This window comes from Balaenoptera borealis, assembly GCF_965194805.1.
Source record: "Balaenoptera borealis genome assembly, chromosome: 5".
NCBI lineage: Eukaryota > Metazoa > Chordata > Mammalia > Artiodactyla > Balaenopteridae > Balaenoptera > Balaenoptera borealis.
In genome coordinates, this window is record NC_138862.1 from 115266414 (window position 1) to 115292394 (window position 25981).

The 25981-nt window shown below is 42.0% G+C and overlaps 3 protein-coding genes across 8 annotated transcripts in view; 2 read left to right on the forward strand and 1 right to left on the reverse strand.

Moving 5' to 3' along the window:
• The window catches only part of MED12L (mediator complex subunit 12L), a 317353-nt gene that overhangs the window by 92259 nt on the left and 199113 nt on the right, over positions 1 to 25981 (reverse strand). The window lies entirely within an intron of this gene.
• Positions 1 to 25981, forward strand: part of P2RY13 (purinergic receptor P2Y13) — a gene marked incomplete at its 3' end in the record, with an annotated part of 53449 nt that overhangs the window by 516 nt on the left and 26952 nt on the right. For 2 of the 3 annotated variants that reach the window (XM_082394463.1, XM_082394462.1), the window contains exon 1: positions 13 to 14805. In XM_082394463.1, coding sequence (XP_082250589.1) covers positions 16 to 1017 — 1002 coding nt within the window. In that variant the 5' untranslated portion in view covers positions 13 to 15. Of the gene's footprint in view, positions 14806 to 25981 lie in introns of those variants that run through there. The other variant, XM_082394461.1, reaches the window with a different exon arrangement.
• GPR87 (G protein-coupled receptor 87) overlaps positions 14573 to 25981 on the forward strand; it is a 25256-nt gene continuing 13847 nt past the window's right edge. The window contains exons 1-2 of one of the 2 annotated variants that reach the window (XM_082394448.1): positions 14573 to 14615; positions 14735 to 14805. The gene's annotated coding sequence lies outside the window, so the exon portion shown is untranslated. Of the gene's footprint in view, positions 14616 to 14684; positions 14806 to 25981 lie in introns of those variants that run through there. The other variant, XM_082394447.1, reaches the window with a different exon arrangement.

Genomic DNA, 25981 nt, shown 5'->3' on the forward strand with positions numbered 1-25981 from the left:
CTGACACTGGAAACCATGAACGACACAGTGATGAAGGGCTTCAACGGGTCTGAGAGGTGCCCCAGGGACATGCAGGCAGCACACCTGGTGTTCCCAGCCATCTACACTGTCGTTTTCTTCATGGGCATCCTGCTGAACACTTTGGCCCTGTGGGTGTTCATTCACATCCCCAGCTCCTCCACCTTCATTGTTTACCTCAAAAATACTTTGGTGGCCGACTTGATAATGACGCTCATGCTTCCGTTTAAAATCCTCTCAGACGCGCGCCTCGGACCCTGGCAGCTCAGAGCCTTTGTGTGTCGTTTCTCTGCCGTCGTGTTTTATGAGACCATGTATGTGGGCATCACACTGCTGGGGCTCATAGCCTTTGACAGGTTCCTCAAGATCATCAGACCTTTCGGAAAATTTTTTGTACAAAAACCTGCTTTTGCAAAAGTGGTCTCAACCCTCATCTGGCTCTTTTTGTTCTTCCTCTCCCTGCCAAATATGATCTTAAGCAACAAGGAGGCAACACCGTCATCTGTGAAAAAGTGTGCCTCCTTAAAGGGTCCTCTTGGGCTGAAATGGCATGAAGTGGTGAATTACATTTCCCAGTTCATTTTCTGGACTGTTTTTGTCCTAATGCTTCTATTCTATATGGTGATTGCAAAAAAGGTATACAATTCTTATAGGAAGTCCAAGAGTAAGGGCAGCAAAAACAGCAAAAGGCTAGAAGGTAAAGTATTTGTTGTCGTGGCTGTCTTCTTTGTGTGTTTTGCTCCATTTCATTTCGCCAGAGTCCCATATACTCACAGTCAAACCAACAGTAAGACTGACTGTCGATTGCAAAATCAACTGTTTCTAGCTAAAGAATCAACCCTTTTTTTGGCAGCAACTAACATTTGCATGGATCCCTTAATATATATATTCTTATGTAAAAAATTCACAGAGAGGCTACCATGTATGAAAGGGAGAAAGACTGCAGCATCCACCCAGGAAAATCATATGAGTCAGTCAGACAATATAACCCTAAGCTGATAACTTTATCACGGTTAACGATTGACTGACAAGACTTCAAAAGACAATTCACTTGAAAATCAAATGTAAGCAGTGAAAGAAAAGATGGCTTCGAGCAAATGCTTTCTTACATTTTACTATCCTCGCGTACAGAAAGGATTATATAAATTTTAATTCCACGTAGATCTATTCATAAGCTGAATGAAGTATCCGTAAGAGAATGCAACAGGAAGCAAACAGCCACTAGAAGTCACCTTCTCAAGAGCGTTCACTTACACTTTGGAAAAGATTTATCGTGGGGAAATGTATATTCCTAAAAATACATATTTTCTAATTATAAAAAACATACTCCTCCACTCTAAAACACCTCCTCACATTCTTCTGCACAGGCAATTCAAACAACACTACTGCTTTTGTATCCCACCTGCTGATTTAAAAAGAAAAAAACCCAAAAAACCCACCTTGCGAGTCCTTTGGTGAAAACTTAGTTTAGAGGTTGAAAGGGATGCTAGATGTAAAGCGTCTGGGGAATAGGTCAGAAAGCCCAGATACCTGATGAAGGCGCTTCTCCTTACAGTTACAGCCTCTTTCCCAGTATGCAGCTACACCATAGGAGGCACAAGCAGCATTATTAAGCCACATAAAACATTGTACTGTAATACTTCGCTTACATCCTGAGTGTGTACAAATTCAAGGGCAAGAACACTGTATTCTTATTCTTTGGAATCCCCCCTCTGCCCAGCAAATACTCTAACGGTGGTTGAATATTCCACCTACTCAGCAAAGCCTTCCTGGGCCAGCACCTCCATGCTCCTTCCTCATGTCTCTGGTTGAAAATAATTACCTCTCCCACTGTTTGGGTATGTGTTAGGGCTCTCAATGCTGAGTTCCTTTTACTAGCTTGCTGTATTCTTTTTTTTTTTAGAAGTTGTTTTTTAATAGATTTATTTATTTATCTTTGGCTGCATTGGGTCTTCGTTGCTGCGAGCGGGCTTTCTCTAGTTGCGGCGAGCGGAGGCTACTCTTCGTTGTGGCGTGGGGGCTTCTCACTGCGGTGGCGTCTCTTGTTGCGGAGCACGGGCTCTAGGCACGCGGGCTTCAGTAGTTGTGGCACACGGGCTTCAGTAGTTGTGGCTCGCGGGCTTCAGTAGTTGTGGCACGCGGGCTCAGTAGTTGTAGCCCGCGGGCTCTAGAGCGCAGGCTCAGTAGTTGCGGCGCATGGGCTTAGTTGCTCCGCAGCATGTGGGATCTTCCCAGACCAGGGCTCGAACCCATGTCCCCTGCATTGGCAGGCAGATTCTTATCCACAGCCACCAGGGAAGTCCCTAGCTTGCTGTATTCTTGACTGCATCCCCCAAAGATGGTTAGGATTTTTTAAGAAAGACAACATATTTTGAAGACAGAAAATATGTCATGTTTTCTTAGGATCTCCCACAATACTTCCCACAGAGGATAAATTACAAATGTTTTAAAAAGAATATGTCATCGTTATGCCATTCTTGGTACATATATAGATAGAACTGCTGACCCACGATCAGTAACATCTATACTGGGAAATTTTTAGAGGATGGTGACCTACTTGTACTTATTTACCTCCATATGTTTTCCTGAATCCCTCTGTGGTTCAAAAAAGAGCTGCTAAAGTATGGTTATCTGGAATTGTAGATGCTGATTTGCACCTTCTAGCTAAAATGTACAAAGGAGTAGTCATGCCCTGTAGATGTGCCACTAGTTCCAATACAACCATCAGACTGTGAACCCCAGGCCTCCTTCCATGGCCTCAAAGGCCCTGAAGGCCCTGGAACTTGCCCACCTTTCTGGCCTTTTTTCCTGAGCATTCTTCCATCCTTGAAATTCACACTCTCGTATAAGTTTATAATTATCAGAAAACGCCATGCTCCTTTTTTGCCCCTGTGTCATTGCACTTGTAAATTTCCCTCTGACTCACCAAGAAAACTCTTATCCATCCGTGGAACCCTAAGTTGCCATCACTTACATCATGAAATCTCATCTGGCTAAATTCCCACCACCACCTCAAACCCAATCACTCCATCATCTGTATGTTGTCACACCTCAATTATTATAATGATCACACTGCTTTGTAATTACTGTCTCATACATGTATCCACTCTTTTAATACCCTATGTGTACTTTTGAGAGCAGAGATTGTGTCTCATTGTGCAATCAATAAATATTTGATAAAATACCAAACTGGCTTTATTTTTACATACTAGAGAAGCAAAAGGGAAGCCAGTTTTCACTGATGTTTTTTCTTATCAAATGATACTATAAACTTCTTGGAAGCTCAAGCTCTTTTTAGTTGGTCTCCTATGCATGTACACAGGGGCCTGGGAAGTGCGGGTATTCTTGGGTTCACTAGTGAATGACCGGGAAGGAAGCAGGATTACTAAACAGTACATGTATAGCTTGGGGGCTAACGTCTATCATCATTTCAGTTTTAAAGCTATTGACAAAATGCTTTAGCTATGTATTGTTGGTTTTGGTTAAGTAAAATTTGTAACTGTAGCATATTACCATCACCAAGACTCTTAGAAAGTACTTTGACATCTGATTGTCACTTGCTAAAATAAAAGAATTAAGTCATAATAACTATTAGATATGCCACTAAGTCTATGTTACCTTTACTGAGTACATTATACAATCATGAGCAGACTCTAATAATGTATTATAAGTAACTGCATCTAAGCCACATTTCAAACTATGCTTGGGAATATAACCCATGTATTTCAGCTCTAATAATATTTTCAATATACACTGAATGGATATAGATAATGAATATAATTTTTTAGAAAGATCTTTCAAGACAAAATTTCAATAGGAAATGTGTCCACCATAAATGCAAATATTTCATTCCATTATAATAATATTACAGTCAAAAGCAGAGTTCCTGATGTGTAGAATGAAATAATCTACCAAGAACTTAGAGAAGAGTCAGCTTAAAATGACATTCACAAAATGAAAAGCAGCTATTTGAGGAGAGCTTCCCAGACTAGCAATCACAAATACTAAAATCTAGAATACTTACAGAATGGGGAACTATACCCTAGCCATTAATGAGACATAAAAGAGAGGAAAAAGGGGGAAAAAACATTAGTAGCTTTGGTAAAGTCTGTAAGCTCAGAGCACAATTAAGGGCTTCTGTCAAAAGCTAAACTGTCATCATTTTTACTGGATAAGGCCTTCCAAATACCCCTGATGCAGGGGAAGTGGGAGAGGATATTGCCCCATGCAGAATTAGTCTTCAGAAACCAAGAGAAATTACTGTAAAAGGGGAAGGAATTCTGCCCATTTTTTGATTGGGTTGTTTGCTGTGATGGTATTAAGCTGCATGAGCTGTTTGCAAATTTTGGAGACTAATCCCTTGTCAGTCACATCATTTGCAAATATTTTCTCCCAATCTGTGGGTTGTCTTTTCATTTTGTTTATGGTTTCCTTTGCTGTGCAAAAGCTTTTGAGTTTAATTAGGTCCCATTTGTTTATTTTTGTTTTTATTTCCATTACTCTGGGAGACGGATCAAAAAAGATTGCTGTGATTAATGTTAGACAGTGCTCTGCCTAGGTTTTCCTCTAACAGTTTTATAGTGTCCGGTCTCACATTTAGGTCTTTAATCCTCTTTGAGTTTATTTTTGTGTATGGTATTAGAGAATGTTCTAGTTTCATTCTGTTACATGTAGCTGTCCAGTTTTCCCAGCACCATTTATTGAAGACTGGGCTTTCTATCCTGTTCCATTGGTGTATATTTTTATGTTCTGTGCCAGTACCATTACTGTTTTGATGGCTGTAGCTTTGTAGCATAGTCTGAAGTCAAGGAGCCTGATTCCTCCAGCTCCTTTTTTCTTTCTCAAGATTACTTTGGCTATTTGGGATCTTTCATGGCTCCATACAAATTTTAAGATTTTTTTATTCTAGTTCTGTGAAAAATGCCATTGGTAATTTCATAGTGATTGCACTGAATCTGTAGATTGCCTTGGGTAGTACAGTTATTTTGACAATATTGATTCTTCCACTCCAAGAACATGGTATATGTCTGTGTGGTCCGTGATTTCTTTCATCAGCGTCTTACAGTTTTCAGAGTACAGGTCTTTTGTCTCCTTAGGTAGGTTTATTCCTAGGTATTTTATTCTTTTTGATGAGATGGTAAATGGGATCGTTTCTTGAATTTCTCTCTCTGATCGTTCACTGTTAGTGTAGAGAAATGCAACAGATAAATAGACATTTCTCCAAAGAAGACATACAGATAGCCAAGAGGCACATGACAAGGTGTTCAACATCACTATTAGAGAAATGCAAATCAAAACTACCATAAGATATCACCTCACACCAGTCAAAATAGCTACCAACAAAAAATCCACAAACAATAAATGCTGGAGAGGGTGTGAAGAGAAGGGAACCCTCCTACACTGTTGGTGGGAATGTACATTGGTACAACCACTATGAAGAACAGTATGAGGGTTCCTTAAAAAACTAAAAGTAGAGCTACCATATGATCCTGCAATCCCACTCCTGGGCATATATCCAGACAAAAACATGGTCTGAAAGGATACATGCACGCCAATGTTCACTGCAGCACTATTTACAATAGCCAAGACATGGAAGCAACCTAAACGTCCATCAACAGATGACTGGATAAAGAAGATGTGATACATATATACAATGGAATATTACTCAGCCATTAAAGAGAATGAAACAATGCCATTTGCAGCAACATGGATGGACCCTAAAGATTGTCATACTGAGTGAAGTCAGACAGGGAAAGAGAAATAGTGTATGACATCACTTATATGCAGAATCTAAAAAGAAATGATACATATGAACTTATTTACAAAACAGAAACAGACTCACACACTTAGTGAACTAACTTATGGTTACCAGGGGGGATGGGTGGGTTGGGGGAGGGACAGATTGGGAGTTTGGGATTGACATGTACACACTGCTATATTTAAAATGGATAAACAACAGGGAGCTACTGTATAGCACAGGGAACTCTGCTCAATATTATGTAACAAGCTAAATGGGAAAAGAATTTGAAAAAGGAGAGATACATGCATATGTATAACTGAATCACTTTGCTGTACACCTGAAACTATCACAACATTGTTAATCAACTATACTCAAATATAAAAAGTTAAAAAAATAAAATAATGAAAAAAAAAAAGGCGGGGGCTGGGGAGGAAGAGGCAGAGAAGCAGTGTGAATTCCCAACTCAAAGAAGTTAGATGGCTGATAAAGTGATCATGACATCAGAATATAAAATAATTATTCAGTCTTATTAATCTCATCACTTCATATATTCCATATGCATTTAAACGCAGCTCGTTCCATAACTTTCTAAAGTCTTCTTTCTAAAAAATGCCTGACCATCGCCCCAGGTAAACTGTACTCTTCCAGTAAGTTAATAGATCAAAGCTCACATAGATTAGATCTTAACAGAACAAAAGCACCACAGCAGAGGAACCCACACCCAGCTGTGTTTAATAGCTAAGGGAGCACACACTGAAAAGACAGCAGCCCTTACAAATCAACTGAAGTGCCTGGAAATACAACTCAACACTTTAAATTTTACATGGAAACCAAATGTAGATAATATGAATATAGGACACATGTGTTAAATCAGTAGTTTTCAAACTTTAGCAGGTACCAGAACCAGCTGGAAGGATTCTTAAAACACAGATTGCAAGGTCCACCTCCAGAGTTTCTGATTCAGTAGGTCTGGGGTGAAGCCTGAGAATAAGTTTCCAGGAGATAAGGATGCTATCGATTTGGGCCACATGTTAAGAACCACTGTGCTAAAAGTTCCTTGAGGTTCATACATCCGTAAAGACTGATTCACAGCACAGCACTTCACTCCTGGACAGGAATGCCCAAGGGTGAGATCTGTCAACAGGAGACAAACAACATTGTTACAAAGAGAGCGGGACAGATATAAGGTGACAGGCAGTGGCATGAACGACAGCTACCTGGAAAGTTCATGTCCCACTTAGGGGAGCATCTACTACTCAGTGCCAGCTGTTGGCACAGGAGGGAATTGGGGCCCAGGGTTGCTAGCTGGTAGCCACAGCAGTAGTAAAACCAGCGTCAGCAACAACAAAAACAGCACACATTACGTACTATTTACTATGTACCAGGCAAGCATGCCAAGAGCTTTAAATATACTGTTCCATTTAATAATCCCAGGAAGCCTATCAAGTGCTATTGTTATTTCCGTTTTAGAGATAAAGAAGTTGAGAAACAGAGAAGTTAAGCAACTTGCACGGGGTCACACGACTTATAAGTAGCAAGGCTAGGACTCTTAATTCAGACTCTGGCTTCTGAGCTCATATTCTTAACCACTGTATTGACAATCGCAGATCTTCTAATATTTTCAAGAGAAACCATAAATCCAGTCCGCTCCGCCATATTTCCCGTTATTTTCAAAGCTTCCGTAGTCACCCCTCACACTCCCTGAACCCCACAGAACAGTACCTTCACGTGTGGACCATAGCGGTCCACATGCTGCCAGCTAATTATCCTTGACCTAGAAGCTGCCAAGCACCTCCCAGGACCTTACACTCCTTTACTGAATGCTCGCTATGTGCCACGCACCGTGCTATGTATGCACCTTACAAGGGTTATCACCTTTCTATTTCTCACTATTACCCCAGGAGACAGATACTACAGGGCTCCCTGTTGGGGAGAAAAAAAAGAAAAGAAAACTGAGGCACCACGTGAACAGATACCTTGACCCTGGTACCCATGACCCCACCAGCAAGCAGAGGCAGAGCTGGGACAGACATCCAGGAAGGTGGCCGCAAGACCACACCTCAATGGCTCTGCTGCACCGCCTCTCTGACAGTCGGGACAAGCCTAATTCCTCAAGGGGTGACCTCAAGCCCCAGCTGTGAGAATGGTAAGGAGGGGGCTCCTGAAGAGGGAGGGAGAGGTCTCAGCACAGAAAAAGTTTCAACAGCTCAGGGGTATGAACAGTCCAACCATGGACCTTTTGAGCCCTTTGGGGGCCCCTCTGGTTCTTAAGAGGAGTAACAGCCCGAAGAGTGGGTTGACTCGCTCACTTAGCCCATCATTCCTTCACCGTGTGCTTCATGCAGGGCCCTTGGCCTCCCTGGAAGCCGCACACAGACCATATTGAATCCAAACGTGGTTCGTGGAATGAGAGACATAATTAGCTCACCAAAGGAGCTCGGAGGAAAAGGCAGCTAATGCCAAATGGAGAAACTGAGCAAGGGCTCACAGGAGATGGAAGTGTGAACTGGACCCCGGGGGGAAAACAGAGGCTTCGAAAGGGAACCCCGCGGCGCTCTGAGCAGTTTGGAGGAAGGCTCAGGTGAGGGCGGGCGCTGTGCTATGGCCGAGCGAGAGGGGCCACGGAGGGCCTGAAGCTGCAGCACGCGCGCGGGAAGACGAGCCTGGGAAGGGAACTGGGACCTCACCGCACAGCACTTCAGGGTTGCTGGGGTGTTTGGAGTTCTCTGCGAGCCACTGAAGGTGGCTGAAGTGAAGACTACTGTTCTCTATGCCGTGCTTTAGCAAAAATCAACTTGCCAGCAATAGGCAATTCTGAATTAACGGAGCCACTGAGGCCAGGAGAGCAGTTAAGGAAGTCTTCCATCTATGCAGGCAAGAGCCAAGGGGAAAGAAATCTGACATGGAACTTAAGAGACATTTTCAAAAAGAGACAAAGGTCTTGAGTCCAAGATCACTGGAGAGTATGGGTTTTTACATGTAAAACGTATGTGACTGATATGCAAAATGTATTCTCAATGGGGTCCATAATCCCCATCACACGCCCTCCCAATCGAGATTCATTGCTTTGAAGAACATTAGCTTGGGTGATGTGCTTGATCATGACGGGTGTGTTGAATATGAAGTACTAGTGAGAGAGCCGTGTCAAGGAGTCTAGCCAGTGGGGGCAAAATATGGATCCAGGGCTCTGAAGACAGGGCTAGATCAGAAGCCGAGGGAATCATCTTTTCTAAGAAAGGGAGAGAACAAGGAATGAGCTAAGCACCTCAGAAGCCATGCTGCACCCGTCTCGTGGACAGACGAGATAGAAAAAGAGGAACGATGCCTGGGACTGGGGGGAGGGATCGATTAACTACAAGCAGCACCAAGACGTTCTTTGGGAACTGAGGAACAAGCGAGATTCGAGGAGGAAATGAGAGGCAACAGAATCCCACACTTCGGGAAGGTCAAATGTGATGAATCTACAACTGTGAGGTCAGAGGTCACTCTAAGGAGGAGGTGGCATAGATCCCCAGTTTGCAGTAGGAAGGGCGGGACGACAAGCTACTCTTGCCATGAGGGACCAGTCAGTTTACAAGAGTTCCAAGGAGGAAATAAGAACAGCTGTTAGATTAGCTCGGCCTTGGCCAAGGGTTTCTAAGAACAGGTGGAGTAGTAGCTCCTTGCCGTGCTTCCTAGGCAGTACAGTGTGAAGATGCTCCCTGTGAAATGGCCCACAGAGCAGAGACGCAAATCACATGGTGAGTGTAACCATATGACCGAGAGAGCCAGCTTCAGTCAGAAAATGGGTGTGCCAACACCCATGTGCCAGATGTGTCAGACATCCACGTTACCTGGGTTACCTAAGGGCAATCAAAATATTATGAACTTAACCTTGACTTTCTAGTTGCGGAATGTTTTTTCAATTTTTAATCGTTCCAACTTTATATTGATAAAAACACCCCCATTCGTATTCATTTACTTGCTCTCCCTCTGCCCTCTGACCAAAAAAAAAAAAAAAAAAAGAAAGCTACTGTTCACTAAGTACCAACCAAGTTTCAAACACTGTAGGAATTATCCTATAGTATATTATCTCATTTAAACTTTACACTCTTACAAGGTAGCCATTTTTCAGAAGAAGAAACTGAAGCTCAGATATAATAATGACTTGCCCAAAGTAAGAAAGCTCCTAAGTGGAGAGGCTGAAATCCACATTGGAAACTATATGACGCCAGTTACTGAGCTCTTATCAAGGCTGACACCGCCCCTCACAAGAAGATTTCCAAAGTGAGGAACTGGCCGAGTACAGAAGAGAGTATCAGTATGAGGGCGGAGGTCAGATGCAGGCACATCTCCACAGTCAATCGCCAAACCATTCCTCCCCTTTAATTGACCATTACACATGAAGTTCTCATACCAGAAAAAGGTAACTGCTTTATTTAAAGCAGATCTAATAGATACAAATCATTTCAAATGACAGATTAAACACAGTAATTCAAACATAGGGACCTAAAGATACCAATCTCAGCGAGGAAACATTAAAGGGTTTGTAATCATTATACTCAGCACAAATTCTCAGCAACTGGATGGTGAGCCACAGTTAGAGCGATTTTTGTGTACAGAGAGACGGAACAGGAAGATCTGGAGAGGATTTTACTACAGTCCTTGTTGTATGTTCTGGCTACCCGCAAAAGACATGGGCACCCCAGACAGATCACTTGAGCTATGTTTCAATTAGATCCCTGCTTATCTTTGTCTTGTAATAATGAGTTCATGTACTGTGAAGGACTAGGAGGTCCTTCGTGTGTGCATTTTCCTTTCAGAAAAAAATGGATACATCAGAGATTACAGTGACAGAGAAAATTAGACTGCAGTACCAATTCTCTGCCTAGCAGCGTTGGAGGAAGCAACACTGTGCCCAGGTCCAGGCCAATGCAGCGAAGGCAAATAAAGGGAGGAGAGAGCAGGCGGTCATATGCGAGGCAGAAATGACTAGAAGACCAAGGTAAGCCTTAGCAATGCATTTGCCAATGCCTCACACTAAAAAGGGGGGAGGTAGGAATAGGGTTAAAAAAGTTTATTCTGGTATTTAGGAAGACTTATCAACACCATTACCTATTTTCATTCCTTTAAAGAGATGAAACATTAGAAACATTCTCTCCTTGAGTGCTTCTGTCTCTTTAAGAATATATTTTGAAAGATTATAGAAATTCTCATCGAAAATTCTGTGCTTAAACCAGAATCTTAGTTTTACAGAAAACTGAAGCTGGGAAAAGTTGAATGAGTTTGTCCAGTATCCCAAAGAAAAAGTGAGTTTGGATCCATGAACCAGGTCTCTGTCCAAAACAAGAGTATAGATATCCCCATTTGATTTCAACGTTCCAAACCCCAAGGTAGACTTCAGGTTAATATATTCAAACTGCCTCAGAAACATTTGAAAGCATCTCCTCACTAAGTGACCCACAGGATAGACCTAGCAAATACAGAACAAACCAATTTTCAAAAGCCAAGGAGATTTAAAAAAAAAAAAAAAGCAGAAAGATTATTCTAAAGAATAAAAGAGTAAACTAGAAAAATACAATGTGTGACCACTGATTAGTTCTGCCTCAAAAAATTATAAAGAACGTTACTGGGAAAGAGCAAAATTCAGACTGAATATTGTGAGTAGGTAGGAGAAAATCCCTTTTTTAGTTGTTTTTTTGGGGGGCTGTGCTGTGTGGCTTGCAGGATCTTACTTCCCCTACCAGGTACTGAACCCACGCCCTTGGCAGCGAAAACACGGAGTCCTAACCACTGGACTACCAGGGAATTTCCAGGTAGGAGAATATCCTTGTTCTTAGGAAATACATGCTGAAGTAGTTAGGGGTGGGACATCCGTCACAATGACTGCAATTTCAAACAGGTCTCCCCACAAATATGTGTGTTGAGGGGGAGGGTAGGGGGAGGGCGTGAAAAATATTAATGGGAAAATTTAGATGAAATCTGCTTGAACTATAATTTCAACTTGTCTGTAGGTTTAACATCTTTAAAAGTGACATTGTTATAGAAGGAAAAAAAATCACCTGTAATAAAAAATGAAACAAAAAAACTTTTTTTAAACATTGTGGTGGTAGAGAAACACAAACACATATCCTAGGACATCGTCCTATATTCAAAATAAATTTGGGGTTTGTAATAGCTAAACAATATTATTAAAATAGCTTCCTTGAATTTAATCGGATCTTCCATTGAAGCAGCAAGATAATTATTGTTATAAAGTCTCCTGTGGCTTTTATGAAATGTGAGACTTGCTATAAAAATCGGCAGAAAAAAAATTATGCAGGTTAAACTTTTGGTGATTTGAACAATAATGAAGTTATGGACTGGTTCTTAGCTGCTCTTTTCATCAAAGCATTACACTCTTCTCTGACTAAACCTGTACTACTTCCCTTTTTGAATGTTAGGTAAGACCAGCTTTAACAAGTCCCAACTTGAGATCGGCATAACATGCTTTAAGACAGATGCATAAAGGCTGCCTCATGTTAACTTTCTCACTACTAGACTTTGCATCGCCAGCCAAAGAGGCTTTTAAATACACAATCCCACTGTGACTAAGGCCAGGAAAAGGCTAGTCCATGCCCAGCCCACCCTCAGGAGGAGAAAAAGAGGGCCACCTACTGCACTGACACCAGCTCCTTCCCTCCTCCTTGTGGAAATCTTAATACAAAACCAACACATAGAAAGTCAAGGTGTATAACCCTGAATTATCAGAACATTTCCCTTCAAATTCAAAACAGAATAGTATATGAAAAATATTATCAGCAGCGACATAACAAAGGAAAGGTATTTTCTTTAACATAAAAAAAAACAAAAAAACAAAAAAACCGTATTAAGTTAGTTGACAGTGATAGGATGAAGTCAACCCAGGTAACACATGTATTAAAATTTAAGGTAGATAACAGAACTGCCTTTATTCCCTCAACAGGAGCTTGTGAAATATTTGTCCACACAAGCTTCATGCCCACCACTGGAACTGTGGGGTGATAGTCCTCAGAACTTGCAGAGAAGGTCTTTGCCCAACATACTTTTAAGGAAGCTAAACGGGCTGTGCTCCTTTGACTTGATGCTTTTAAGACTGGCAGTTGGTTATTCTGGCAGTTAAAGTTCCCATTTTGAGCAGCACATCATTTACTGTTCATGGATCAGAGTGACAAATGGCAAGAAGTGCAACCCCCAGAAAACAAGTCTCTCAAACTCAGGCCTGCATGGCATAACTTCCCCCCCTCAAGATGCAGGGAACTGGCTTTAAATGTTCAAAGCGAAATCCCTGGAGAAGGAAGTACCAAATGGCACAAAGCACAGTCCAACCTAAATGAAGGATGGTTTAGTAAATATAAGTAAATTTCTTATACGACTGAGCCACTATTAAGTTGGCTAATTTTTGTTCAGAGATTTTCCCTAGGGCTAGCTACTCATCCACAACATACTTAATCCACCCTAAATAGAATGGAATGGAAAACCATTAAATTTTAGTTGTCTGTTTTTGTTTGTTTAAGAAAAGGCAATAGAAGAAACAAACTTTTGATATTCAACTACTGGTATTTAACTACATTTGTTTTTCTGTATAAACACAGGAAAAAAACCCAACTAGTACATATACATTATTTCCTTAAGGCGTAAGTAAACACTAAGTAATACCTATTATTTATTTACTAACTTCAAAAAATGTTCCACCTTAATTATTTTCATTTATCTTTCTCTTCATCCATGATAGTAACAAGTTTTGATTTCATTTGGTGACATTTTCTTCATTTCTTTTACTTGTTTGAATGTCGCATTCAAGAAAATCTTGGAGTCTCTGGGAAATTTTTTAGAAGTTCTAAAATTAATTACAATTAATTACAAATCGGAAAAAGTGATTCGATTATATAAATTTATCATTGTGGGAAGATTTTTTAAAAGAATAAAAGTTGTCTTGGGGCTTCCCTGGTGGCGCAGTGGTTGAGAATCCGCCTGCCAATGCAGGGGACACGGGTTCGAGCCCTGGTCTGGGAAGATCCCACATGCCGCGGAGCAACTAGGCCCGTGAGCCACAACTACTGAGCCTGCGCGTCTGGAGCCTGTGCTCCGCAACAAGAGAGGCCGCGATAGTGAGAGGCCCGCGCACCGCGATGAAGAATGGCCCCCGCTCGCCACAACTGGGGAGAGCCCTCGCGCAGAAACGAAGACCCAACACAGCCATAAATAAATGAATACATAAATAAATAAAATTTAAAAATATATATATATAAAAAAAAAGAATAAAAGTTGTCTTGTGGAATTCAAGAGATTAGGTAAACTCGCCCCCCTAAATAACTTTATTTAAAATATTTTTGTGTAGGTGAAAGCAGGTATATGGAATTCAGCAGATTCTTGAATAAGACAACAGGTTTCCCAAGTTATCAATCACCAGTATAAACACATATTAATTTAAGTCTTTAATATATAGAATAATACCATGAAAGATCTGTCTTTTATAAAAGATATTCTGGTTCCTTTTAATCCAAAAGTTAATTAGCAGGAAGGTTTGTAAATGCATATTTTCTAATTAGCAATAGGGAGTTCCCCTCCCACCCCCCAAAAAACCCTAAACACTGGGTCTGATTTAGCAGGGCCCAACGTTGAGACTTGATGCCTCCCTCCTCCTTAAACAGCCCTCTGGCATTCTGGGTTCCAGCCCTCTGTGTTCCCTTCTGGTGAATCACCATCTGATTCCTGCAGGTTCAGGAAATGTTCTTCCCCAGTCTACAAATCTCACCTATTCTCAGGTGTGAGTCATTTCTATTAGCAAGAGAGCAAGTTGCTCCAGTTGTTCCCGAGCAGGAGAGTTTGAAAGGGTGCCCCAAAGGACAATCTCAAGGTGGGTAGGGGAGCACCTACCTTCTCTGGCAGGGGAAAAAAAAAAATGCTTATTTTTTACGCTTTAACAAAAAAACAACTTCCCTGCCAACCTTAGTTTCAAGGTTTATTCTTAATTAGAGTTGAGAAGCCTGTTTCGACTTGAAGACACCCGAATCAGGTGAATGGAGAGCCAGCTACCGCAATGAAAGGTAAATGAAGTTGTTGTTTTTTTAAATTTTCTTAAAAGCCATGGTTGGTAGGACACAGCACTGATTAAGACTATAATTATACCTCTGCTTAAATCTGAGGTCTGAAGAAAAAGTGGGGGTTAGAATGCTAAGTGAATGAGATCCACAAGTTCTCTTTGGGAGGAACCACTTTCTGAAACGAGAGTCATCGTACTTCATGGCACTTCACGGTTTCCAGCTCAGGCAGGCAGGTAATGCAAACCGTGCACTGTGCCTTCAAACGTGGAAACGATATTTTGGAAATCACTTCTACTAAGTGGATTTTTAAATCACATTTGCTCTATTAGTTGAGTAAAATCCAAAGTCCCTTATAATTGTTTCCCAAGACCCCAAACTGAAATTTGTTTCATAACCTTTTATTCACTTTTCTTTTAAAAAGAGATCAAAAGAAAAAAAGATGATTTTCTCTCCTAACTGCCTCATTTTGATAAAAGAATCTCAATCGTTTCATTGTAACACAAAGAACAGGGCAATCCTCTTTCTGATTCCTTAAGAGATCATGTTAAAACATGTCAGGAAAGTCACTGAGAAAACTGCTTAACTAGTGACGAATGGCTTAGGAACAGCTTAGGTCTGGTTCACATTCAAAGGCGTGGGGAAGCTTTTACTTCATTGAGGGAATCAAGAAGCCAGCAAGGAGACCTGAACTCTTCTAAGTTATAATAAGGATTTTAAAAGATAGGTGAGCCTAAGGTAGGGTGGCTTTTCGATCTACTAGGTTAAGATTTATCTGCTACGGAATTTTCTATCGTATTCTCAAAGTGAATCTGCTTTCAAGTCAGGTATATTACCATTTTTAACAAGGACTTTCTTTCATAATTCTGATTAGAGACTCCGATTTACTAGCAAAATGAACAACAAAAATTTTGGTTCTATATTGCCAAACAGAGCCAGACACTTTATTTTACACTATTATCTTGTGTATACTGTATTGTTATTTCTGCCAGTTCAAGGTTAACAGTCTTTTCTTCCTTGAAGCTAGGGATCAAGGGGATGTGTTATCTTAGTCCTTCAGCAAAATCCTATCCTAAGACTACTGTTTCCAACACCTATTCAAAAAGTGTTCCAGGTATACGTGGGTTAAGAAGAAGGGGCTGCAGGAGCAGTTAGATTGCTGAATACCATATTTAAGGAAGTAGCCTAGAAAAGAAAAAGTGATTAGTCAGAAAATCCTAACTATTTCATGAAGAGACTGAGCCAAAAATTTCCTGGCTAGAGACAGAATGTTCAGAGGGCTTATTACACTCTGGGATATGGGTGGGAGATGGAAAACGAAATTAGAATGGATGTTTTTATTTAGGTTAGTGGTATCTGTGCCCCCCTTCAGAGTCCGTCTACTTTCCTTCCTTCCTTGGTATCTCAGGGTTTCACTTCCTTTAAGGACAAAAAACATTTCACCCTTAGCCCTGTCCTCTGAAAAAATGCCACAGAAACTTAAGACAGAAGAGACACGAACGGCCATTTGTTCTCTGTACTCCTATAAGCTGAGGAAAAACAAGGAAAACCCATGAAATGCCCTCAGAGCCCAATAAAAGGAATGGTGGTGAAGGCAGGATAGAAGGGAGGTGAAATTTAGGCGAAATCACCTGGGAGCATCCCACAGTCTCCAGGGGGCTGCTGTGACAGGACTTTGGTTTAGAGCAGAAAGCCCAGCCGGGGTTTGGGCGTTGACAATGTCAAAAGTTATGTGCGACTTGAGTCTCTTACTTCCTCAGGAGCTCACTGACGCCTCTCACAGTAAAATGAGGGGATTAGATCGGATGGTTGTCAGAGGCCCCTTGTATGGCTAGATTCCCACGATCCGGGTGACGTGCTGAGGCACTAGGGTTGGTTAACAAGAACCCAAGGCTTGAACCAAATGCAGATGCTGGAGGGGACGCTGTAGAGTCAGTGATGAGGAGGAAGACTGGTCCTCCCCTTTTCTGTCCCAGCAGCTACGTGATGTTACTCAGATCTCAACCTCTTCAGAGGCCCCAGATCCTTCCTCTGCAAGACAGAGATGAAGACAGTCTGCTCCTGCTTCCTCGGGTGGGAAGTTCTGCATTAGCACAAGTGGAAGGGCCAACTGCAGTTCCTATAGCTGTTGACTATCTGAAGTAGACAGGAGAGAGCAGAGGCAACCAAGACCCTGCGGTTTAAAACTAGATGAGATGAACCACATGGAAAACATCAAGGTGAACAAGAAACGAGAGGCAAACCTTCTGCTTCAGGCCACTGATTAAAGCCAAGCCCCTATCCAACCTGACAACAATTTCCAAACTTTCTAACCTCCTCATACATGGGCAGAACAGAACATTTATTCTTCATCGTGTACGTAATTAGCACATCTTAACTTTCATTGACATTCTTATTATCCAAATGTGAAAAACCTTACACTAAAAATGCATTTGAAGGAGAGCACTGATAAAGTTTCACCTGGTATAAGCCATCACATTAAGTCATACGTATCAGTGATTCCATAATTTCTCTTATAAGGCAATTTCTAATAATAATTTCCAACATTTTGGAAGAAGGTGACTCCTTAAATGACTTTTTCTAATGTATTAGATAGAACTCGTACGACACAAACTGTCCTTCTAAACCTTATTATTGAAACAACAATCACTAACATGCACTGATACCTTAATATATGTCCAAGACTACTTCACATTTTAACATAGATTATTATTTTAGAAAACCTCACACAACCTGAAGACATATACTGCTGTTACCTCTGTGTTACAGCTGAGGAAACTGAGGCTTAAGTGGTATGCAAGTAAGCAGCAGAGCTCTGACCTTGCACCATGTCTGTCTGCAGTCAACCATGCTCTCAGTCACTACTTTTTAGTGTTCTAAGCCAACTCGGTATTTGCTATTTGGGAACTCTTTTTTTTGGTCAGTAACTTAACAGGTAAAATTGTACTGATTTGTGATTTATTTACTGTACTACTTGACTGAAGTAGATAAGTGGCTGTCTTGGGCACATCATGCCCTACAATCAAGTTGGAGCTACTTGATTACCTAGTCCGCCCAAAGGAGAGACATCAGATTATAATCAACACATGAACCCCCCAAGGCTGCGCAGAAGTAGGAGCAAAAGAATAGTTAAGAGCCCAGCACTTGGACCGACCTGTGTTCAAATCCAGGTTGTGCCCTCACCAGGTGTGCTAGCCTGGGTGAGCTCCAGCAGCACATGTCTGCTGAAGGAGCCTCTGCAAGCCTTAGTTTCTTCATTTGAAAAATGGGCATACTATTCTTACTACCACTCAGGAAGCATCTATACAGTGAGCTTTTCCAAGATGCCAAGCTCCAATAAAAGATCTATAAGGCTTGAATGACATAATACTGTGGTAATACCTCATTCAATCCTCAAATCAGTCCTATATGAGTGTTTTACAGAAGAGGAAACTGAAGCAGAGTGGGGTTAGATGACCTGCCTAAGTAAGTGGCAGATCTGCAATTTGATTCCAATGTCTTTTTGATCAATTAAAATTTATCTTAATAATTTAGAACAGTCCTAGGCACAAAATAATATTAGCATTTGCTGAACCCATACTCTTATTAACTTTGTTGTTGTTGTTGTTATTGTGACTAGCAAGACAGAAACACAGACTTTTCAGCTACCAGAGGAGGGTTTGCCTGTAGTCTGGACATGCTCTCAGGTTAGAGATATTACTGGCTCTCAAACTGTCTTCTGAAACTCCACTTTTCCAAGTCCCTGAGTCTAAAGAGAACCCTTTGCTAAAAATATCAAGATTCTGGCTGCTTCCAAAGTGGAAGCCAGTATAATAGGGGGCTGCAGAAACAAAATATTCTAAGGTCCCTGCACTAAAGGAGCTTATGATCTAGTTGAAGAAAGAAAAATCATAACAGAAAAACACTTGGGCTGTTAGTACTCAGCTGTGTGGCTCTCGGGCTGAGAGCTGACAGAAGAGACCCAAGAAAATAATTCATGGACATGAGTTGCCTCAAGATTCCAGGCATTTTAGGGCCTGCCACACTCCTTTTGGGGTGAAAGACCTGCCTGTCCAAACCTGTCCTTCCTCATAACTGCCAAACTCAAAGGTTAGACATGAACCTGAAAACAAATCATCAATGAGCTTCTCAAAGCTCATTGCAAATTAGATAAACTGACTAAAGGACAAGTTGGAAAAGCTGCAAAATTAATTGTTTACTGGTTGTATTTATAAAGAGGCCGGTCCTTCGTATCGTGACTGGGTACCTGCGGCTACTCATGGCACACGGTAACATGCAAGCCTCAAATAATAACAGCTACGTTACTTTTTGGTTGTTTCAACCAAGCATGTTAAAGTCCTGGAAAATGAAAACTTTAAACAAAGTCTCGCACTGTGTCAAAATTGTCTATGTAGAACCCGTATGATACATAGCAATATGAATAAATAAAAGAACAGTGGATGCCGTCAAAAAGGTAACTACTGTATCAATGTATCAGTGATCAATGTAATTATGATCACTGTTCAACAGATATTACGGTTTCATCTCTTCAACGTCAATATTCTCTTTTCCCTTTAGCCCGAAACATTCTAATTTCCTGTTGCAAAGACGAAACAAAATATCTGTGTATATTTTGTTTCACACAGTGCCTACAGCCACCAGTACAACAATGAAAAGGGGCGACCGCATGGAGATAGCAGCTCAAAGCTCAGTCGAAGCCATCCTACGGAGGCAGATGGTAGAACATTCTTTTACCACATTGCTGTTTCTTCATAAATAATCTAGCAGAATCTGTCTGCCCCCTTCTCCCCAGTATACCTGATTCCAATTACCAAAATTTCCCAAGTGCTAGACATATTAAGTTGGACCATAAGAAAATGCCATCTATAAAAACATTTCCATTTCAGTTCAACCTAATGCATCAGCATCAAGGAAGAAGAAACCTTAGAGCTTTTGAGAAAGTATTCATCCCAAAGTAAATACAATGCCATTAAGTTCTAAAATCCTATAATGAACTCTCTTGTCTTACAAGCTCGTCAATTTCAGGTGAAAAGGAAAATATTAAGTGAGGGGGAAATTACTAAAAATGAGGGGCAGGTTTGGAGCTGGCACTGGGTAACAAGGCTCTAGGTCCCCCAGGGTACTGGTAGAAACCCCATGGAGAGCCCTGGGGCAGCCCCACCATGAAGTCAGATGTCACAAACTGTAACCCACAAACAAGCTTTATTTGGTCTGTTTTAATAAAATTAAGCCAGAATTTTTTTTTAATTTAAATTTTTAAAATTCATGCAATTTTATATAAAAATCCATTTTTTATAGTCTCATGGCAGGTGACCCACACACCTGCATGGCAACAACCCAGAGCCTGGGAGTGGGGCAACACTCCCCAGTTCACCACAGCCCCCAGGCTTCCTGATCATTTGTCCTAACACTGAAGCTGTTAGCTGTATTTTATTGGCCTGATGGTGCTGCTGATTATTTCTTCTTCTACCTGGTTCACTTTCCTCACTGACATTAGATTTGGGGCTCTATTTGAATTTGCAATCTGTCGCTTTAGTCCCCTCACTTCACAGTGAGCTGTTTAGAAACATCAGAGGACCAGTGTTTGATCAGCTTTTCTCCTGGTCTTTGGCCGTGCCTTACATGAGATCACCTGCCAATTCCTATTCTCTCCGCCCTTCCTGGGTTGTACTGTTTCACTTTGTTCATAAAGAAAAAAAGATAATTAATGCCAGTGAAGTTGACAGCAGGAACTACTTTAAAGAAAATGTTATATATGTTATGTATGTGGGTGTATATGTATTCACACACACACACACACACACACACACACACATTATACAAAATAAATTATCTGTGACGCCAGATTCTTTTACTACATCGGGGTGGGGGTGGGGTGGGGGGATTTATTTATTTATAAATTGAAGTATTGTTGATTTACAATGTTTCAGGTGTATAGCAAAGTCATTCGGTTAGAGACAGACATTTTTTTCAGATTCTTTTCCGTTATAGGCTATTATAAGATATTGAATATAGTTCCCTGTGCTACACAGTAGGTCCTTGTTGTTTATCTGTTTTATATATAGCACTGTGCATCTGTTAATCCCAAAAATTCCTATTTCTTGTTTTTATGAGAGGAAAAAAATGAGACACAGTGAGGGTTTGATGCCGATAAAAACTGTACAATATCCACTAGCATTCAAGACCTCACTAAAGAATCTTTACCATTGATGGTAGGGGTTGAAACTGAAGGAAGACTTGTCTCTTAGGTACCTGTCTTAATTCATTAATTTAAATTAAAAGCATTGCAGTGTCGTTAAACTGTGATGCGAAAAATTAGGGTAGCTAACTTGATACCCAATTCTATTGAGAGCGGCCTTGAGGACACCTACCCACTCATCCACAACCCAGATAACCATAGTGATGACCTTATTAGAATGGTGACCATGACAACCACCATCATCACCGTGAAGAATAATTACGACCCTTAATTATAATGCTTAAGCCATGGAATGACCCTTCAAAAACAAGGAACAACATCTCCATAAGCCTGTGAAAAGTACTCTCCTTTCTTAATAGGTTGGTAAATGGTAATCAAACAACTAAAGACTTTACCTGGGGTCTTAGATTCTGAGAAATTTTTTTAAGGGAACAGAAGTCACTTGAAATGCATTTGGGTTAGAACATATTCATTCAAAACCACTACTCTGGCTATTGGGACTGTAGCCCGTAACCTCTCTGACCAGCTAACTCTGTATTAATAGTCCAGAATTTCACTGTGTATACATTAGACTTTCCCTAAACAGAACATAAAAATCTACATTTCAATTATGGAAATGATAAAATTTGACTATATGAGTAATAAGATTTTTATTGTTAAGCAGAAAAAATATTTGCCATGAATTACATTGCTGTAGCACTTACAATATGAAATGGACTTGCACATATTATCTCTCCAGATTCTCACAGTGCCTTTGGGAGCCAGGCCGGGTATTTATTATTTTCCTCATTTCACAGACAGGCAAGCTCAAGCTCCGAGAGCTAAAATGCTTTGCCCAGGGTCAGAGTCAAAGGCTCAGTCAAAAACGTAACACCTGCCGATTGCACTGAGGTCCAGGACACCATCCAGGCTACTTCTGAGGTGCCACTGATCAAGCCAAGTAGCACGGCAGAGAGGCAGCCTGTTCTGGGGCCACAAAAACTGGAGCTCATCTCCTGGCTTTGCTTCTCACTGTCTGTGTGACGTTGGGCAAGTTGTTGAAGCTCGCTGAGGCTCCTGACCTGCACAATGACCAGGTCTGGGGTAAGGTTATAAGGAACCAACCATTAGACACAAACCTTGCCTTCAAGGGGTTTGCAACCCAGTTCACACCACCCTCCCACCCTCCCCTCCTCCCTCCCTACATCGATCAGTGAGTGAGTGAGTGAGTAACTAAGTAAGTAATCAGAGGTCACCTGGAAAAAAAAAAAGTTAAATCTAAATGTGAACCAAAATATGCTTAATTGTAAGCTACAGATGTCAAGCATAACTTTGCAAAGAGAACTTTAGGGTAGTACCTGAAAAACCAGAATGCAGGCTGTGTGCTTTGCATTCCAACACCTTTGGATCACTGACTCCAAGCCTGCATTAATGAAGTGCCTTATGAATACAGTGACCTAATTCTATCACAGAAAGAAGTCAATTATACCCGGTGAGGTAACTTGTTTCTTTCCCAAGGCCTTCAGCAGAGCTATATCTTAGCAGCATTGGAAGACACACACACACACACACACACACACACACACACACACACACCCTCTCTCACTCTCTCTCACTCACTCTCTCTCTCTCTCAGGCTTAAATTGGGAAAGATTCTTACGTTACAGGTGATTCCAACACCTGTAACACTACATCTCTCCACTGAACTTTACATCTCTCCACTGAACTTTAGGGACTACAGCAGTATTCCCATATGCTCTACTGGCTTAGTATAGCTTTTCTACAAGAAAGTGACCCCTCTCCACCCTCCCGCCAAAAAAAAACACCCCTCAGATCTGAAATTCTTGCAGTTCCAGATGTGAGCTTCTTAAGAACACGTTGAAAAGTGGAGGACAAATAAGAGAGATAATTATACTACAACTCTGTCATTTGAGAACCACCATCACCAAATCATCAGTCCAAAAAATCATAAGCAGCAAGCTCTACGGAGCTTGCTCTAGGGAGCAAGCATTTAACTGGCATTTATCTTTCAAATCTTGACCAGAAAGGCAATAATGAATGAGGCCCCGGGAAGCCGGGGAGAATTAACGATCGCACGGCCTGCTGCGCACGCCGGCCGGCTCTGCCTGCGGAGGGAGGCCCCCAGCCCGGCACAGCAGCTGCCCGCCCGTGTGGAGACCTAGCCCGGGAACAGTGAGAACAAAGCTGTGTGCCCATCGCAGCAGGTCGGGAGCCCCGGGTGCTGATGCTTCCCCGGTCTTCCCGCTGCCCTTCCAGGGTACAGCGGAGGTTTGTGCATCCAGTGCACCTGCGTTCAACCAAGCCTCTGCTCCACCGTTAATAAACCTTTCCTTCCTTGAGACACAGAATCTCCACTTTTCCAACCATAAAAGCAGTTTAACAATACGACCAGTTAGGGTTTTCACTTAAAGGCCTCGGCAGAGGGCTGGGCACAGAGAAAAGTTCAACTGTGACAATTAATTAATTCTCGGGTGTGCACTGAACAACAAGATCTCCTGCCACTATTCTTTCTGGGTTGCTAAGGGGTACCAGGAAAGTCATTTTTTGAAGAATGCTAAGTGTTGGTCACTGACGCAAGAAAAATCAGGAGTTGGTAGAGAGGGGGAAGAGGAAGAAAGGCATGTTTATAGTCAATGTAGAACATTTGATGAGCCATATAGGTCAAATGTCGTCATAGAAGATTAAATGATAAACGCACCAGGAGTTGCAAAATCAAGCATCTACAGGATCTGGCGAGCAATGCTCCCGAGTGAGGAGGCCCAGGGACGTCAGCAGAGAATGCCGTGAGCTGCTGACCCAGACAGCATACTCTCCAAAGGGAAGAGGCCGCTAACACTGCTGGATTGTTCACGCTCACTGTGGGCAGATCTTCTTCTTCAAGATAGGATCCGAATCTGGATTCTTAAGTGAAATTTCCTGCTGTCTTCCACATGGTTCAGGCCAAGCCAAACTACGTCTCCAGTTTAGAAGATCAGCAGTTCCTTCACGAGCTTGACAGGGAAAACGAATCCCACCGCTGCCCTATCCTCGCCTTCCCGTTTCCGGCCCTCCGATATCAACCCCAGAACTGCTCTGCATGTGGACTCCAGGGCAGGATAATGGGAAAAACTGCAGATACGGTTTCAGCCAGATCTGATGGGAATCCTGATCCTACCCATTACTGCCTGTGTGAGTCAGGGCAAGTTAATTAACATGTCTAAACCTCAGATCTTCCCAGCTGGGGAAGAAAATGGGAATAAAACACACCTAGGGCACGGGCTGCTATGAGGGTTGCAGGAGAAATCAAGCACCAAGTTCAAGGCCTAAGACAAAGGAGACACTGAGGACATGTTCATCCTTTTCTACCATTTCATTTCACTCATTTAGAAAGCCAGCTTACAACTAACAACATCGCAACACAGTTAATAGTCAAAGGATCATATCAGTGGTTGGCTGGAAAAAACCTAGAAGGTCTCCTCTAAGCATCGACGCCATCTAACCTCAGGAATGGCTGTGAAACCCAGGACTGCCACAGACATCACATTCTTGGGAGGTTTATGTCAGCTCTCAGCTAGGGGACCAGCAGGTGGCATGACAGGGCCCCTGCCCATCAGTGAGGTCCTGGACCCAAGCCCATGACTACAGCTGAAGCAATGCTGATTGCAACACCCTGCAGGTGCTGGGACGCGCAGAGTATGCACAGTGGCTCTGCTGTAAACTGCACGGGGGGCCCGGGAGCTTCGGTGCTGCTGCTGAAGAAAGAGCAGGCAGATGAGGCTCAGAGGCAACTGGAACGAAGCTCTCGGAGCAAAAAGATCAAATGAGTCCTCACAGGGCGGCTGAAACCACAAACCACGCAACAGTTCTCAGGTGGTGAGAAATGGGTTTCACCCCGTGTCTAACCCATCAATCATTAAATGCATTCTACTGTGTACCTACGACATGCAACAGGGGCTTGTAAGACTTAGCCCATACCCTGCACAGCTGTGCCAGATGCTTCACAAACATCCTCACTTCAACCTCACCCCATAATGGATATATCATCACACCCACTGTACACATGAGGAGATGGAGGCTGAGAAAGCTGAAAGGCAACAGAGCTGGGGTCGGCACCACACTGCCACCGTACTCGGCTAGGGGTAGGAGCAAGGGTTTTTTTGTTTGGTTGGGTTTTGTTTTGTTTTTTTTTAAGCCAAGTGAGGAAAATATTTAAAAATGTAAGACATGAAATGAGAAGCTTAGCAGAATCTTCCATCAGTACTGTATCTACCTCTATCCCCCACCCTCTCTCTCTTTTTCCCATGGTAAGCATAGTGTTTTGTTCTTTTTTTTTTTTTGGAAAGAGTTGTCTGAAATCATTCCCTTACTTCCTCACCTCACAAGTATTACCCAACCCTCTGTCATCAGTCCTCTGCTCTGCCCCTACTTCCCCCCCTCCCCAGCCCCTGTACTCAGGCAGCACGACATATGCAGCCCCGGCAAAGACCAACAATGACCTCTCTGTTACTAAATCCCATCCAATGGCGCTTGGCTGTCCTAGGTCTCTTGACTTCCCTGCAGGATAAAACTAGTTACAATTTCTCATTTCGTAAACTCCCATCTTGGTTCACAGGACATTAATCTTTTCCGATAATCCTTCCAATTCTCTGAGCACTCCTTCAGGCACTTCATTTTCCCGAGAATTGCTCCTTAAAAACTTCGAAGTCAGCCTTCTCCTATTCTCACTCTACTGGGCAGGTTCATCCTGGGCAACCTCAGCCACTCCCATCGCTTTTTCTATCACAGATCTTCTGTTGATCTTAAATGTACCTCACCAGCCAGGAGCACTTCCCCAGGCTCCAGACCTCTGTCTTCAATTCCTTAGTAGGCATCTCCACATGGATGCTACATGGGCATCCTGAAATCAACAAATCGAAATCTGAACTCCACCCATTCTTTCATGTGCTCCTCCTCTCATGGGCCCTAACATCAGTGCAAGAGACCGACATCCACTGCCAAATACTG